Source organism: Fusarium mangiferae (genome assembly GCF_900044065.1).
Source record: "Fusarium mangiferae strain MRC7560 genome assembly, contig: FMAN_scaffold003, whole genome shotgun sequence".
Classification (NCBI taxonomy): Eukaryota; Fungi; Ascomycota; class Sordariomycetes; order Hypocreales; family Nectriaceae; genus Fusarium; species Fusarium mangiferae.
Window position 1 is genome coordinate 467454 of NW_024573923.1, and position 15365 is coordinate 482818.

General features: G+C 46.3%; 8 protein-coding genes across 8 annotated transcripts; 6 read left to right on the plus strand and 2 right to left on the minus strand.

The window, feature by feature from the left end:
- Nucleotides 1-945: 945 nt before the first annotated feature.
- Nucleotides 946-1872, plus strand: FMAN_04932 (uncharacterized protein; the record flags this gene model as incomplete). Its single annotated transcript, XM_041828302.1, has 1 exon — nucleotides 946-1872. One exon carries the CDS (start codon nucleotides 946-948, stop codon nucleotides 1870-1872), a length of 927 nt encoding a protein of 308 aa, XP_041679178.1.
- Nucleotides 1873-2730: 858 nt separating this feature from the next.
- FMAN_04931 (uncharacterized protein) lies at nucleotides 2731-4161 on the plus strand (the record flags this gene model as incomplete). The annotated part of the gene is made up of 1 exon (XM_041828303.1): nucleotides 2731-4161. The coding sequence occupies one exon, from the start codon at nucleotides 2731-2733 to the stop codon at nucleotides 4159-4161; it is 1431 nt and encodes a 476-aa protein (XP_041679179.1).
- Nucleotides 4162-5085: 924 nt separating this feature from the next.
- On the plus strand, nucleotides 5086-6444 carry FMAN_04930 (uncharacterized protein; the record flags this gene model as incomplete). The annotated part of the gene is made up of 1 exon (XM_041828304.1): nucleotides 5086-6444. The coding sequence occupies one exon, from the start codon at nucleotides 5086-5088 to the stop codon at nucleotides 6442-6444; it is 1359 nt and encodes a 452-aa protein (XP_041679180.1).
- Nucleotides 6445-7029: 585 nt separating this feature from the next.
- FMAN_04929 (uncharacterized protein) lies at nucleotides 7030-8436 on the plus strand (the record flags this gene model as incomplete). The annotated part of the gene is made up of 1 exon (XM_041828305.1): nucleotides 7030-8436. One exon carries the CDS (start codon nucleotides 7030-7032, stop codon nucleotides 8434-8436), a length of 1407 nt encoding a protein of 468 aa, XP_041679181.1.
- A 751-nt stretch (nucleotides 8437-9187) lies between these two features.
- Nucleotides 9188-10561, plus strand: FMAN_16067 (uncharacterized protein; the record flags this gene model as incomplete). The annotated part of the gene is made up of 1 exon (XM_041828306.1): nucleotides 9188-10561. The coding sequence occupies one exon, from the start codon at nucleotides 9188-9190 to the stop codon at nucleotides 10559-10561; it is 1374 nt and encodes a 457-aa protein (XP_041679182.1).
- Nucleotides 10562-10860: 299 nt separating this feature from the next.
- On the minus strand, nucleotides 10861-11777 carry FMAN_04928 (uncharacterized protein; the record flags this gene model as incomplete). The annotated part of the gene is made up of 2 exons (XM_041828307.1): nucleotides 10861-11458; nucleotides 11512-11777. 2 exons carry the CDS (start codon nucleotides 11775-11777, stop codon nucleotides 10861-10863), a joined length of 864 nt encoding a protein of 287 aa, XP_041679183.1.
- Nucleotides 11778-12282: 505 nt separating this feature from the next.
- On the plus strand, nucleotides 12283-13972 carry FMAN_04927 (uncharacterized protein; the record flags this gene model as incomplete). Its single annotated transcript, XM_041828308.1, has 7 exons — nucleotides 12283-12422; nucleotides 12475-12861; nucleotides 12911-12980; nucleotides 13031-13437; nucleotides 13482-13626; nucleotides 13673-13816; nucleotides 13865-13972. The coding sequence occupies 7 exons, from the start codon at nucleotides 12283-12285 to the stop codon at nucleotides 13970-13972; spliced, it is 1401 nt and encodes a 466-aa protein (XP_041679184.1).
- Nucleotides 13973-14166: 194 nt separating this feature from the next.
- On the minus strand, nucleotides 14167-15043 carry FMAN_04926 (uncharacterized protein; the record flags this gene model as incomplete). Its single annotated transcript, XM_041828310.1, has 2 exons — nucleotides 14167-14877; nucleotides 14927-15043. The coding sequence occupies 2 exons, from the start codon at nucleotides 15041-15043 to the stop codon at nucleotides 14167-14169; spliced, it is 828 nt and encodes a 275-aa protein (XP_041679185.1).
- Between the last annotated feature and the right edge of the window lie 322 nt (nucleotides 15044-15365).

Below are 15365 nucleotides of genomic sequence, written 5' to 3' on the forward strand. Positions count from 1 at the left end.
TGAGTTCGTGAGGTGAATAGCGAGTGTTTACAAAGCGATGATTTCATAATCAATGATTCCATTTCTGCTTTCTAATGGACCATCACGTAGTCTCGTTTTGGAGTTTTCGGTCCAGAAGGCTAGACCACTTTCACTTATACTCCCCGCATAGCAACTCATGGGGTTGTGGGGGTCTCCATCTCACCTTTTCACATCACAACGAAGATCAAGAGCTATGAAGCCGAGCTGTAAGCTGGTGGTTGGAGTGATTAACTGTCAGTAAGAGTAACTGAGCTTCAGAGTCATTGTATACCATGCCAAGATGCGGGCTATCATGAACCCGCAGAGTCTCATTCTTACGACCTCCAATTCCCTCTTCACGTCCAAAAATAACGAGGCCGGCACCCATGTCATCAACGCTATCCCCAATTCTGCCACGCCGAATTCTCCTCCGTGTATCTCCAGCGGAGACCGGCGGGTGCTACTAGTGACTCACCCCTACCGCTGCATGTCTTCAGCCTTTTTCACTACATGCTGAGAACAATGTGAAATTTCTTAACGCCTTTTGCTAGCAGTCACTTTTGAGCCTCGCCAAATCGAGGAATGTGATTAGCAATCTGTAAGATTCGGTGTGCTTAGATGCAGGGAGGAGTCATCGTGGTGGGCTTCGCGGTTTGTTTAAAGATCAAGGTGACCGCCGGATTTTTGGGAGTTGGCGATACCTTCAAACTACACTCTACAGAACAATATTACAAGCAATACAATCATATCAAAATTTTACAAAACTTTTGAATACCTTCTCCACATTTCTTCACCTATCCATCACCATCATCATCATCATGTAAGTCCAGCCCCTTTCAGCTTTGAGCTCACGACTAACGACACTACAGGGGGCAATCATCTGCATCTCCTTCAACTTCATCACCAAGATCTCAGACTCCAGGCTCAAGAGACCCAACAGCACTCATGGAAATCACACGTCGCTTCAGCCGCTCCTGTAGCAAGGCAGAGATCGCCTCAGTAGGCATCTCCCCTGCTACATCAGCTGTCTTTGCAATCTACACAGCTGCGCAAACCTCTCAATCCTGGATCGACGTCTTTGACATCAAGACTCAGAGCGGCTACTCCAAGACAAGCGGCTCGCGAGCTGTCTTCTCACCCAATGGCTCGAAATTGGCTACCATTAGGGACTGGACTGTTCAGTTTACAGGAGGCTTCGACTTTCACCACTCTAGCACTGTCTTTTTGAGGGACTATGTTAGTGGAAAGACGGCCTGTGAGCTCAAGGAGGCTAAGGGTGAGCCAATTGCTTGGAGCCGTGATGGGAGACTCATCGCAGTCGGTGAAGCGAGGAATCGCATTGGAGTTTGGGATGTGAAGCACGGTGTCAGAGTCGGAAAGGTTCTGAGCCACATCGACGCAGTTACTCACGCTGCTTTCCTCCCCGACCAGAGCCTCGTCACGATCTCACGCGACGGAACGCTGCGCATCACCAACACCAAGACTTGCAAGACAGTTCGCCGTCTTGAGATCGACGGCTCAAACAACCCCCGCGCTCTAGCAGTCAGTCCCGATGGTCGACGCATCGTCTCAGTCTGGGGAACAAGCGTCCACATCTGGATCCCATCCGCCAACGACTTGACGTCTTACAACCTCAACGCGGTGCGACCCTGTGAGGGATGGCCCCTTGCAATCTCACCCGATTGCCGATACATGCTCTGCAGAACTGAAGATGGCTTCGACATCATGGATGTTGCGACGGGAACTATCGTGTACGATGAGGCTACAGAGGAGATGGTAATGTCTGGGGCTTTCGATGAGGATACTAAGGTTCTGGTTCTTGGAAGAATGGATGGCGTTGTTGAGGTTCGGGATGTTTTTGACAGGAGGTGAAAAGTTGTGATACCCTAGGATGATCAGATTGTAAACGAGCTGGATAGATGTGTTTTTGGCTGGATGGGCGTTTGCTTGACATGGGCGTATAAGAATTGTTACTGTTTCTCAGATATTCAACACCGTTGATTGTAAGAGCATATGCCAGGCTCTCAACAGCAAGTATTTATATACTCAAATTAATTTCTTCACTTATCTACAAACATGTTCGGTGGAATAGGCAGCGAGGTTGCCTCAGTTTTAACTTTTGAGATCTCTAAAGCTGAATGTATTCTGGGGCAACAAAGTTCTCACACGCCACATCAGTGTTTTGAGATAGATATTTTACAAAGTCAAACAGTAATCCGTAAATCAGGACATCACATCAAGTGATACAGTTACGAACCGAAGAATACAGTTTGTCACATAGGTAGACTTTCACCAAATTACATGCAGACCTGACCTCAACAACACTTAATCTTGTATCAAAGTTTTCGCTCCAGCATTTAAATACTCGTCACGAGTCCTCCCAAGGTCATCCTTCTTCATCCTTCTTCATACTTATATCAACCATCCATTCATATATCCACGGGCCAGTATCACTTGTTGAACTATAGTCTTACAAGAGGACGTAGGAAAGCTCAATCCATCAGTCGCAAGCAACAAAAGACCTGGCCACCAGGAACATCACGTTTAGCAAAAGCTTTGCAGGCATTGAACCATTCATCAGACGACCAGCCAAAGTTTCGACATCCTTTCTAACTCACCGAGGCGTCAACCAGAGACATCCACACGTTTTATCCTTGATCCTTTTATTGAGATATCAGACAAGGTTAAAGAAGAAACAAAGCCGAGACATATCCTACATAGCCCGTCATTATGGAAAACCCACCACTCCCGGCAGAGATTTTGTATCAGATTTTCGAGCATTTCTGTCTACATTGCCAAGAGAAACATTCCACCTCCCACGAGAAGATCTTAGATAAAAAGAAGGATAAGGACAGACAGGCTCTCTACAGCCTTAGCAGCACATGCAAGAGCTGGGGATGTGTTGCACAGAATATCCTTCATCACTGCTTTAAGCATTTACATGATGAGGATCAGATCAAGTTCTGCAGGACCATTTGCGAGAATCCAAAACTTGGCGAGCAGTTACAATGCGCTATGCTCAAGCAATACGTACACGGCGACCAGAATTTGCTTTACCCCTCTTGGTATGAGAAATCCATGGTTAGGTATGGGCACTTTCTTGGGCAGAAACCGCTGAACCTACAGAGCTCTGTTACCACATGGGGAGAATATATCGCACCGATTATTCTGCTTCGGGCAACCAACCTCAAGCTTTTCGTCATTCACCACCAGTATGATTCGTCCATTTTCCAAGAATTCAGTATGGAAGCCGTCATAAAGAATAAGGCTCTGACTCCGAAACTCGAGTCTCTTTCGGTAGGGCAACAGCGAATATCCAGCCTCTGGTATGATGAACCACGGGTTGAAACAGGTCTAAATACTTTAGGGGGATTTCTCATGATACTGGAAAACCTCCAGACGCTTTCCATATCGCGACCTACCTTTGAAAATCTTCCAGAGAAGCTCCCACTACAGAAGCTACGCAGGCTTCGGATTGGTAATGCGTGCCTTTCCAAGGATGAGCTGCAGAGACTCATCAACAGCACAGGGAACCTGGAAGAGTTTGTCTATAGGGAGATTGAAGACACGGATGGATCAACACTCACGGTTACATCTCAGGAGATCTTTGAGATGCTTTCGCCCATGAAAAATACACTCAAGAGAGTCGTTATGAAGATGTACAGCTCAGAACGGCCCCCTACTGGCTTGGCCCAGCTAGTCAAGCTGCAACAGTTGCGAGTCAACGCAGGAGTATTATGCGATATCCCCACCATGAGAACTAATGCTCTGGACCTTGCAAAGGATGTCCTGCTCGATGTGTTCCCACCGAACCTACAGACGCTGTGCCTTGATCATAGCCACACGGACGCACCTCGATATCGAGAGGCTTTGGCGTCTTACATATCGTCTACCTATAGAGAATCCCCTCAGGAGCAAAAGTTAAAAGAGGTGACTCTTCACTTTGTGGATAAGTCCATTCCAAATCCAGCACCGTGGACAGCGCCTGTTCTACAGCAGCCGTTAAGGGATAGGAACGCACGTGAAGGGGAATGCCTCCGCAGCGAATGTAGCCCATTGTGGCTTAAGAATGGATGCATAACCGTCACGACAGCACAGTTCTTATGGTATAGCTGTGATGAGGTCGGTGAAAACACAATGTTGCCGCCTTATGTTATTTAGAGAGTTCGCTTTGATCTAATATAGCTTGGAAATGCTATTTTTAATCTTACTCACTCTGCTAATAAACCTATCCAGTACAATAGCTTTGGCATGGATATGACCGGTATTTATTCAAGTTCTTTCAGAAACCTGCATAACCAAACACAAAACAAACTGATTATAAGACCGGTTTTAAGCGGTTGAAGGTGTAAATGGTAGGAAAGATGCTGAATACACTAATGTGCAAGACAGCTTGTCAAGCATTCATGACACTGCCTTGACATGTTCTGAAATATAGCTAAGACCCCCAGATCTGCATCAAACACAGAAATACACATCAAGCTGCATCTACACAGGCGTCAGCCTTGTGATCCACATCCAAAGTGTCAAGATTCGGGGTTACAGTAACTCACAAGCTACCGGCAGTGCTGCATTACAAGAGAACCCAGTGTTGTAAGATCAGGAGACACAAGTAGACAGGTTACAGGAGTATTAGGCCGCTGTTCGGCTGCCCAAGCCAACAAAATCTCTCTACGATTAAGAGAGACAGTGACGTGACACTCTAACATTGTATCGCCTTCCTTGAGAGCCACAAGCCGACAGTCAAAGTTCGACTTCACATTCACTAACCCCTAAGTTCCGTGAGTGGCGAATGCGATCATGGATGACCAACTGCTGGACAGAGGAGGGCTGTGATAACCAGCCCTCTTGGAAAAGAGTGACAGGTGCTTAAAGCCTGCACAGCATCAGTCGCGTAGGATAAAGCCTTGTTCAGAACATCATAGACTTCCGTGGTAAACCAGTCTCATCTACAGTGGATAACCCCGTCTACGGACTATAAAAGATCTCAAATATCTCCCAAGCAAGTTCGTCCAGCTCGATCTTGTCAACCAAACAATACATCTCGACAGCAATTGTTTTATATCCCATCATTGTGCAGTCAACATGAACCTCCAGAACTTGCCTCAGGAGCTTATATACATAATCTGTGAAAGCCTTTGTCTGCACTGTCAAATAGACACGAGAACACCTGCCTCGTTCCTACATATCGATTCACCAGGAGAGAGGGGCATACGGAAAACCCAGTTAGATCTTTGCTTGCTCTGCAAAAGCTGGGGTTACATAGCACAGCGGGTGCTCCACCACAGCTATGGCTTTCCTGAGAGAAGCGATAGAGGCGATGTCAGATTTTGCAGGACTATCTGCGAAAAGCCAGAGCTAGGCCGCTTTGTTAAGCGGATCTACCTTAGGCAGATTTCTCAACTAGATTGGGATCTCGACAAGGATGATGACGCTTGGCTGTTCAAGTCACTAGACAAATTCTCGGATATTTTGAACCTTCCCCCGAAGCCTTTCAACTTCAGCAAAGGAGCATGGTCATCGTTTATTATACCACTCATATTGCTTCAGATACCAACCGTCGACGATCTCCAGATAGACACACGAAATCTCGACCATCTGATGCAGCAAATCAAGAAGCCATCCGAAAGTCATCTGCATACCTTTCCTCAGAATGTCATCAAAGTCACCATGTCTGAAGGGCCGCACTGCCAGGAAGTCTTCCCTTTGAGGGGCCCAGTCGACCTTTCCGATACAGCTGGTGGCGGATTACTGTCAAATATCCAAGGGTTTGATATCCTGATAATTGGTAACCCAACTCGCCAGACGATAAACAGTCCTTTACAGCTCGACAGTGTTCGTACTCTTCATCTGATAGACGTATGTCTGGGTCGGGAAGAGCTACAGCTTTTGGTGTCTGCCACGGGGCCACTTGAAGTTTTCAAGTACATGGGAGGCTTCACACAGGAACCAAACCCAGCCACAGCTCAAGACATATGCGAAGTCCTCACGACCAAGAAAGACACTTTGACAGAAGCGGCAGTACTGACGCACTACAAAGCACGTTATCTTACAGCGGCAAGAATCCTTGAAAACGTTACTTGGCTACGCATCGCAACAAAATCCATCTGGAAGAGAACAGAAAGCGAGCCAACGCTACATGACCAGGCTTTAGTGGACGTATTCCCCCCTGCACTTTCAACCATAATATTCGAGGCTGATCGTGAGGACATGGAGGGGCTATCTGCCGCACTCACGAAATACATTCTGTCAAACTGTCCCGACAACCCCGAGGATCAGATACTGAAAAGTGTCCAGATCCACGTTTATCTAGGCATTCCCCCTGAAGGGGTACGAAACCCGCCGGTACAGGAGGAGAATCCTTCTTGTGAGAAGATAAGACGTGAATGCGCTCTTTTCCTTAAGAGGGGGGATATTAAAGTGAATTCCGTCTATGACGATTGATTGGTTTAAGGACTATTGGGGCATTATGTTGAGCCGCGAGGCTATGGAGAACATGCAGTGTATCTAGACTAGTAAATTGGGGTGTTTCAGCAGCCTAGCCAGATAAAATAGAAATATGCTATTCTTCAGTTATCTTATTGCAATTTTCTTATGTGAGATCCAAGCTGTATTTAATGTTATTCCTTAGCAAGTGAACGGTACTCTATTAACTAATACATGCGGGAGTACGTCTTTTAGGATACCAAATTTATTTGACGATGCTTACAAAAGATAGCCAGTCACAACCTAGACAAACCGCTGCTGAACAGTTGACTGCTATTTCCTACCGGAGGCACACGCCAACAGTGCTTCATGACGATAATCAGCACATGCCGATCAGGTACCAGGCGGTGCACTATTACAGTGATACAAGAGCATAGCATTGAGTGACAAACAGTAGATTTCCGCGAGAAACTGTTCGCATCTTTCAGTCATTCAGCCTGTCTTTGGACAATAAAAGGCTCTCGTTTTCTCCCAGTTGCAGCCTCGTTTACTCAAACTCTTTGAACTCGCAAAACTCCGCATTTCGTATATTGGAACCAAATCATGAGAAACATGCTGATACAGAACCTCCAACGGGAGATTATATTTCTCATCTGTGAGAGCATATGCCCTCATTGCCACAACCTCTATGAGGATTGGCCGGCCGTAGGCAGTACGGCTGAGATACCACTACCTCCTGCGGCCAAAGTGCACCGCCAGACGATCTTCAGTCTCTCATTAGTCTGCAAGAGATGGGGATGTATCGCGCAGAAGGTACTGCATCATCATTTCGGCTACTTCGAGACTCATCCCAAAGCAGAGTTCTTATTTTGCAGGACCCTTTCTGAGAATCCAGAGCTTGGAAAGCATGTGAAAGAGGCTATAATAAGACAGATCTCTACATACGACTGGAGTCTTGGTGAAGAATGGCTCGCGAGGTCGCTGAACAAGTTCTCAGGGGTTCTCGACTTTCCGGAAGCGTCCTCTCTACCAGACATCTCAATGCGAGGAGAATTCATTGCGCCCCTTATTTTGCTCCAAGTACCGACTCTCGATCGGCTTTCGATACAGAACGAACGTTTGAATGGAACCATGAGAAAGTTCCGTGCGCTCTTTTTAGGGAGGCAATGCGTTGTCCCTCGAAGTATTGCCACTATATATGTCGCACCGCTAGACAACAGAGGCAGCAACAAAGGATCCCTAGATCTATCAGAGGCCTGTTTGGGAGGACTTCTATCGGCTAGTCCCGGAGTCCGCGACATGACCTTGTATAATCCCATTCCACAGTCGCTTCGAAACCGGCTGAGTCTCTCTAGCTTACGAACTCTGACCTTATCTGCTACTTTTCTTCGAGAAGAACTCCGACTACTGCTTTCATTTACAGGGCCATTGGAGATATTTACTTATTATGACATCTCTCGCCCTACTTTTAAGGGCGTCACCATCCAGGAGATATGCGATCTTCTGATATCTAAGAAGCATAGCTTGGCAAAGTTGCATTTCCAGACTTTACAAAAATATCAGGACTTCACGACAGCCAAGAGCCTCATCAATGTCAACAATTTTCGATTCCCTTTCGGAGGTTTCTGGAGTCCAACGGACGCAGAGCCAATTCTGGAAGAACACTCCTTACTAGATATATTCCCACCCAATCTCTCTACACTATGGCTCGATGTCTCGGAATTTACGATCCTGGGAATCCTGGATGCTTTGACGAACTATATCTTATCCAGACCGCGAGACCCGCCACAGGAACAGGTGCTACGATATGTCGTTATAGAGGTTCTAACGAGCGTTGACATTGAGTCCTCAGAATTCCCTCTGGCTATAAACAGATCGGCTTGGAAGAAAATCAAGCAGAAATGCCAATCTTTCCTAAGACACGGGAGGATAATCATGTTTCTCAGGTGTTGGAAGACCGGGCGTGGAAGGATTGTCTCTCGTGACGTTGACTCTTACCAAGATATCTGACCCATTTTCTGATCTATCAGATATGAAACGCCGCCTTGGTGTGTTACTGATCCCAAAATTGGAAAATAACGAGAGTCAGCTATGACTGATAGCTGAGAATTTATAGTACCAGCCCTGAACTTGGTGAATTGCTTGATAATCAAGAACATGTACTACCTAGAATTTGGTCATCATGTGACGGTCACTTCCGCTGAGAGACATCATTTTCAGGAGCAGTTTTAACGCCTTTTAAGAATATTTAACTTAATAAACATGCGAATAAACGTTAAGAATTTAATTGAACTGTTCAGGATAAATGGCATTGGCTTCTAGCCGCTTGTATTGCATCCCGACGGCTGGCTGCCCCTTGGATCTCGGATGGCGAATTGACTATCGGGGGTTAGGCTCTCTATTCTCAACATATCACCAATGTCTGAAGGAACAATCATACTGACGCTCATGAAGAAACCAATTCAATAACAAGCGATCTACTACCAAGTGAATGACTACTAAAAGGAGTGGAAGACCATGCTAACAGTTGCGACCGACAGCGAATAATACTCCATTTCAATACTGCACATCAACTGAATCACCCAGATACTGTAACAGAATCACAGACTGAACAACTAATAGTGATCGAATGTACCTAGTAAGAGTACATTTACCAGTGACGCTGCCTGAGCTGTCTCATTATAAAGCGTCCAAATTCCAGGACACGTACCAAGTCTACAGATTATTTATTTCAAAACTTATGATTCCTCAAAGATACACCATGGATCTTCAAAGCCTTGATGCAGCCCTTATATACATTATATGTGAGGACTTTTGTCTTCATTGCCACGAAGGACTTGGAGATCACCAGGACTTCCCCAGTGTATCCACTGCTCAAGATGCCGATGCGAAGGCCCTTCGACACACCCTCGTTAGTCTCTCTACGGTCTGTAAGAGCTGGGGATATATAGCGCAGAAAACCCTCCACCACCATTTCGGCTTTTCTGAAGTAACGCCTAAAGTTGAGGTTCTGTTCTGTAGGACTCTCTCTGAGAACCCAGAACTAGCCAAGCAAGCCAAACAGATTATGCTGAGATATATCTATCCGGATGACACTCGCGCTGAGGAAGACTGGCTGATCAAGTCCTTGAATAAATTTTCTAATATGCTCAACCTCCCAGGAGAAGACTACAATATCATAGGATGGGAGCCGTTTATAGGAGCACTTATCCTTCTTCAAACACCCAACCTCCAGTATCTCGAGACAATAGCCGAAGACTGCTTCAAGATACTCGACAAGTTCAGAAAGCCCCTTTCAAACCATGGAAACTACCTCCCTCAGCGCTTGAAGAGTCTGGATATTAAAAATAAGACTGCCAGGCAAACTGTGTTTCGCAACCCCCTCGATATGTCTGAGGGCTCCATTGGCGGATTCATTGCAGCACTTCCAAATCTCCAGAGCCTAGAAGCTGTGAATCCTTGTCTTCGGACACTGCGAGATCCACTACAATTCCGCAATATTCGTCATATTGCCCTTCGAAGCACGATATTGAGCAAAGAAGCACTTGGACTCCTGGTTTCTGCAACAGGACCATTGGAGTCATTTCTGTACATAGGTGCCTATTGCTATGGAGCTAACCTTTGTTCCATCCAAGATCTTTGCGAAGTTCTTGTACTCCGCAAGAATACCTTGAAATGGCTTCTTGCAGTGCCAATTCACACAGCATACAACTTCACAGCAGGCACACGACTTCTCAACGTTCAGTACATGCGCATGACCCTTGAGGACATCTGGCTGCCTGTGCCTGATGACAATATCCGAGACGATCAGTTATTAATGAGAGGCTTGCCGCCGCGCCTCGAAAAGGTCCAATTCGACGCCGCGGAGAATATACTGGAGGATTTGTTGGATGCCGTCGTCACCTACATTCAGTCGAGCTATCGGAAAGATCCAAATGACCAAGTGCTCAAGACAGTGCATATTCTGGTCTACATGGACTCCGACCGGGAAACGATGGAGCAATCGCCTGACTCCATACACAATTCAGCCCTGAAGGTGATCCACGAGAAATGCGGAGACTTTCTAAAACATGGCAAGGTAGTCCTTCGGCCTTTCTGGGGTGATGGCCTGGATACGGACGATGGCCATCTATAGGTTGCGAGTGGCGGGCAACAGCTTGGAATATTTGAATGATGCTAGTTTAATGTAATGATATTGATAGCTATAAGGATATCATGAAACGTCATTGTTCGCAAAATACCAGCGATTAGAGTACCTCATGATTAGAAGCTGTGACTCCAAACGGAGTGATTGTGACGCATAAGATTTGTAGCATAAACAACGATAGAAGGGTGCAAGTTGAGGTATCGGTACCTAACTAATGAATGAATCCTTAAAAGTTGCCTTTCCGATGCTGACTCCAAGACGTTAATGTATCAGATTCATCAACCCAGTTACCACTCAAGCCTTCCAAGGAAATCCCAGAGAACCTCCCGAAACTTCTCCGACTCATCAGTAGCAGGATTGTGAGCTGACTTCTCAAAAACAACAAGGTCACTGCCCTTGATACCCCTCTGGAGCATCTCAGACTCTTCAACGGGACAAATTATGTCAAGCCTTCCAATAACTACCAAGGTCGGAACGTTGATCTCAGACAGCCTGGACTTCACATCAAAACGAGGCTGTGACCAAGAAAATGCAGCGTTGTGAACCTCCCAGCGAAGTTCCGTACTCGCACCTTCAAATGATTCAGGCTGCGGGCTATCTTCCGGGGTGTAGATGGGGACAATCTCGGCCATGCCTTGTTCTACATCGTCTTTGCTTTGAACGCTACCGGTCCAAAGCCTTACTTGGCGCATCGGATCGGGATTAATCCGGTCGGATAGCAGGATGTTTGCTAGGGCGCGGTGTGTGCCTTGTGGACCACATGCCCAGGTGTTACGAAGTATCAAGGCCAGGAGACGGTTTGGGTAGTTGAGGGCGTAGTTCAGCGCAAGGAAGCCACCGTAGGACCCCCCAGCAAGGATGAACTTTTCGTCTCCCACCCAAGCTCTGTAAAGGATGTCAACCTCGATTCCTAAGATAATTGCTCCCCGGTCACTTACCTGAGCTCTTCGAGATCCGAGATCCATTGCTCATCGGTGAAAGGTCCCTTTACCTCACTGTCTCCACTGCCTCTAAGATCGTACACGAGAACGCGGAATCTGTCTGCAAGAAACTTGAAGTCCTCCTTTATTCCAGTGTGTGACGAGAGTCCTGGAGCTCCATGGAGGGAAATTATCAAGGGTTTCGATTTGTTCTCAGCTCCGAGGATGCAGACGTTGAGCTTGACTCCGTCGCTGAGTTGAACTTGAGTATAGAATTCTGACATTGTATTTGATGTTTGAAAGACTAGATGATATTTTGCTGTCACTTGAACATTTGATTTCATTCATGTACACTGCTGGAGATCTTATATAGCCCCTTTCGGTGTTAGTTCGTAACTTATACCATTATGGCTTCAGCATCGCTGAGCGGCGCGGAGAGTGTTACATAATCTCCGACCGCCAACGTTGAAACGTGATATTCCCCAGCTTGAAGACAACAATGACATGTGTATCCATTTCCGCCTGGCTAAACCTCATTTTGTGGTCTGATCAAGCTTACTAAACTCCGATGAGGCGCAAAACCTGACCCAGTTGTCGCTGAGCGAGGTGCCAGATTTCCTAATCGGGTAATTTTCGTAAAGCGAACACAATTTGCTTGGCAGCATTACGATGTGTCTGGAAACTGGAAGAGAATATGGCAGCTGTGATTCTTATATAGAAATGACTAGTTCAATGTATTTATTGTAACAACATTGCCGTCTTTTATCTGGTTCTCACCCTTATGTGAAAATGTCAACTGAATCGGACGCTGAGAAGCAACAGCCAGGCATCTCAATCCCTTGGGAACGAGATCCTGAAAATCCTCAGAATTGGAGCTTACGGAAGAAAACACTGAACTTGGGAATTGTGTCTATCCTGGGTTTTATCACGTAAGTCTCCTCCAATATCACATATCTCCTATATCTCACAGTTCCATATTAGTCCTTTGGAATCATCTGTCATCGTCCCAGGCGTTCCTCTCCTGAAAGAAGACTTCCACGAAACTCGACCACCCGTGACATCCCTCGTCGTGTCGATATTTGTTCTGGGTTTCGCGTTTGGTCCCGTGCTTCTTTCGCCGCTGTCAGAGCTTTACGGACGGCGATTACTGCTCAATATTTGCAATGTTGTCACTCTTGGTTTTTCGATCGGCAGTGCCCTTGCACCAAACATCGCCACGTTTATTGTCTTTAGGTTTATTGCTGGGAGCTTTGGTGCTGGGCCGATGAATATTGGGGGTGGAAGCATTGCTGATCAGGTCGAGCTTCCGAAAAGAGGCTTTGTGATGTCGATATTCTTCACTGGTTATTTCTTGGGCCCTGTCATCGGGTATGTTTACTTTCTCTACAGAACATGAGGTTACTAACCAGTCTAATAGGCCTGTCATAGGTGGTTTCGTTGCGAAGGACCTCGGATGGAGGTGGGTGTTCTGGATCATGGCCATCTTTGTAAGTAAAACATCATACCCAACGCTCAGTGCTGATCTTTCGGCGTTTAGAAAGGAGTCATGACGATCGTGACCTTTTTCTTTCTCACCGAGTCCCATCACCTCAAGATCCAGCAGAGACTATTCAAGGACACAGGCTACCCTATTTCTAACAAAGAAGCACCAAATGTCAGCCAAGCGCTACTACGGGCGCTAATGAGACCGATGAGAATGCTTATCCGCAGCCCTATCGTCACTGGTCTCTCTCTGTATCTCGCATTGATATATGGCTACCTCTATCTTCTCTTTACCACTTTCTCCACTGTGTTCACAGAGCAGTACGGGTTTGGCATTGATATCCTTGGACTTGCTTTCCTTGGAGTAGGAATCGGCTGTATCGTTGCATTGGTGATTCTCTCCTGGCTGAGCGACTGGCTTCAAGACCGCCTTACCAAGAAATATGGAGAGTCTAAGCCTGAGTAAGTATGTCATTAAAAAGAAAGAAGATCACTAACTATTTCAGATATCGGTTACTTCCTATTATTCTTGGAATTCCGCTTCTCCCCATTGGGCTGTTCGTGTACGGCTGGACAGCAGAGTATGAGGTTCACTGGATAGTTCCTATTATCTTCACGGGATTCTCAGGGGCCGGACTGATATTCTCATTTGTAATAAACGATTCCTTCTTATAATTCTCTCACTAACGCGCAGCAGCTTCCCACTCAGATATACATGATCGATGCCTTCACAACCTATGCGGCTAGCGCTCTGGCTGCTACAAGTGTCATACGTAGTATAGTTGGCGGATGCCTCCCTATAGCTGGACTACCACTTTACTCTGCTCTTGGTTACGGATGGGTGAGTTCACATCCCTATACTTCATTTGATACTGACAAGTCCTTCTAGGGAAACTCTCTTCTCGGATTCATTGCCATCTTAGTGTCTATCGCGCCTCTTCTGTTCTGGCGCTATGGCGAGACTCTGCGCAAGAAGTACGATGTCCAGTTTGACTAGTAGTTCTCTGGAAACTAGAAGCATTCTGTTATCTTGTTGTAAAAGTGGTGTGTTTGACTCAATGTACCCACCGAAGATAGAATAAGGAGTTATTGCTCGAAGGATACCCCCTGACTAAACTCGCTTGATATGGTCCAACTATTGCAAAAACGACGTGAATTCATCTCAAGCTCCTCCTTATCTTTCATTATGTTTCATGAACCCAGCATCTTTGTGGCCCAATCATCCTTTTCTAGCAGAGCCCTTACATATTCGAGCGTCCTCCTAAGATTCTCCGACACCTCCACCAACCACTTCACATTAAGCTTTCCCGTGTCACTCAAATCCAATGTTCCCGCAGTATACCTCTTTTGAAACCCCGTGGCACTCTCATGACCAGCGTTCACTGAGAGTATGACATCTCTCGTCGCGTGTCTAACCATCAACTGCTTTATCGCAATATCGTCCTGTTTAGAGGCCTGAAACCCTCCCAACGTAGCATTCACCATGCCGCCCCTGAGATATTCTCCCGGGTCTTCTGCAAGTTCACTGAGAAGGTTGACCTGTCGTTGATGAAGCATGACGAGATTAATGTGGCGAAGACAACCGGTGTCGCAATTCTGGCAGGCAAGGTACTGTGCAGACTGGTGGAAGACGCTCTGGAATAATGATAGAATCTCGTCGAGTGGCGTCTGTCCGGGATTCTTCATTATAGTATCCACGATGCCACTCATGTCGTGTATGTCTGCATAGCACGCTTTGGGACACTTTGATATTGGCTTGAGACAAAAGGACGGGGGTGGTGAGTCCAGAGCGTCCACTATTTCCGTCAGGGATGGAGAATTTGCACTGCCTGAAGCTCCCGAGATGAATCCTGCATCTTGGTCTGGAAGGGGTTGATCAAACCCCAACAAGCCATTGAACAACTAACTATATCAGTATGCCTGTTTCAAGTCTTCTTAATAGAACACCTACACTGGGGTCTATGTTCTGAGGCTCGACTGTTGATGCAATCTCCAAATTAAATGCTCCCATGCCAAGATCTGAAGGAGTGATCTCCAAGGAAGGGAACTCGTTCGATGCTGGTAACATATCTCTTGTACATGCCCGTTTCTTCCCACGTCGTTGAGATAGGCTGTAAATGCATGGTGATTCAGAAGACGAAGCACATCGTCGGCAAGGAATACCTCCTGAGCATTTGACACGAGACTTTCGACATCTATCACAAGATGTATTGTATTTTCTGGTTTGTGTCGAAAGACTCCTGCTCGCAAAGCTATTGATAGGGGTTGAGTGGGTGTTCCATCGCGTGGTGTATGTTGCGGGTATTCTGTTGGCAGGAGTCATAGTAAGGTCAGAGAATTGAAAGCCTCATTTCATGAGTATGTTATTGAGAAGGGATATATTGGATGGT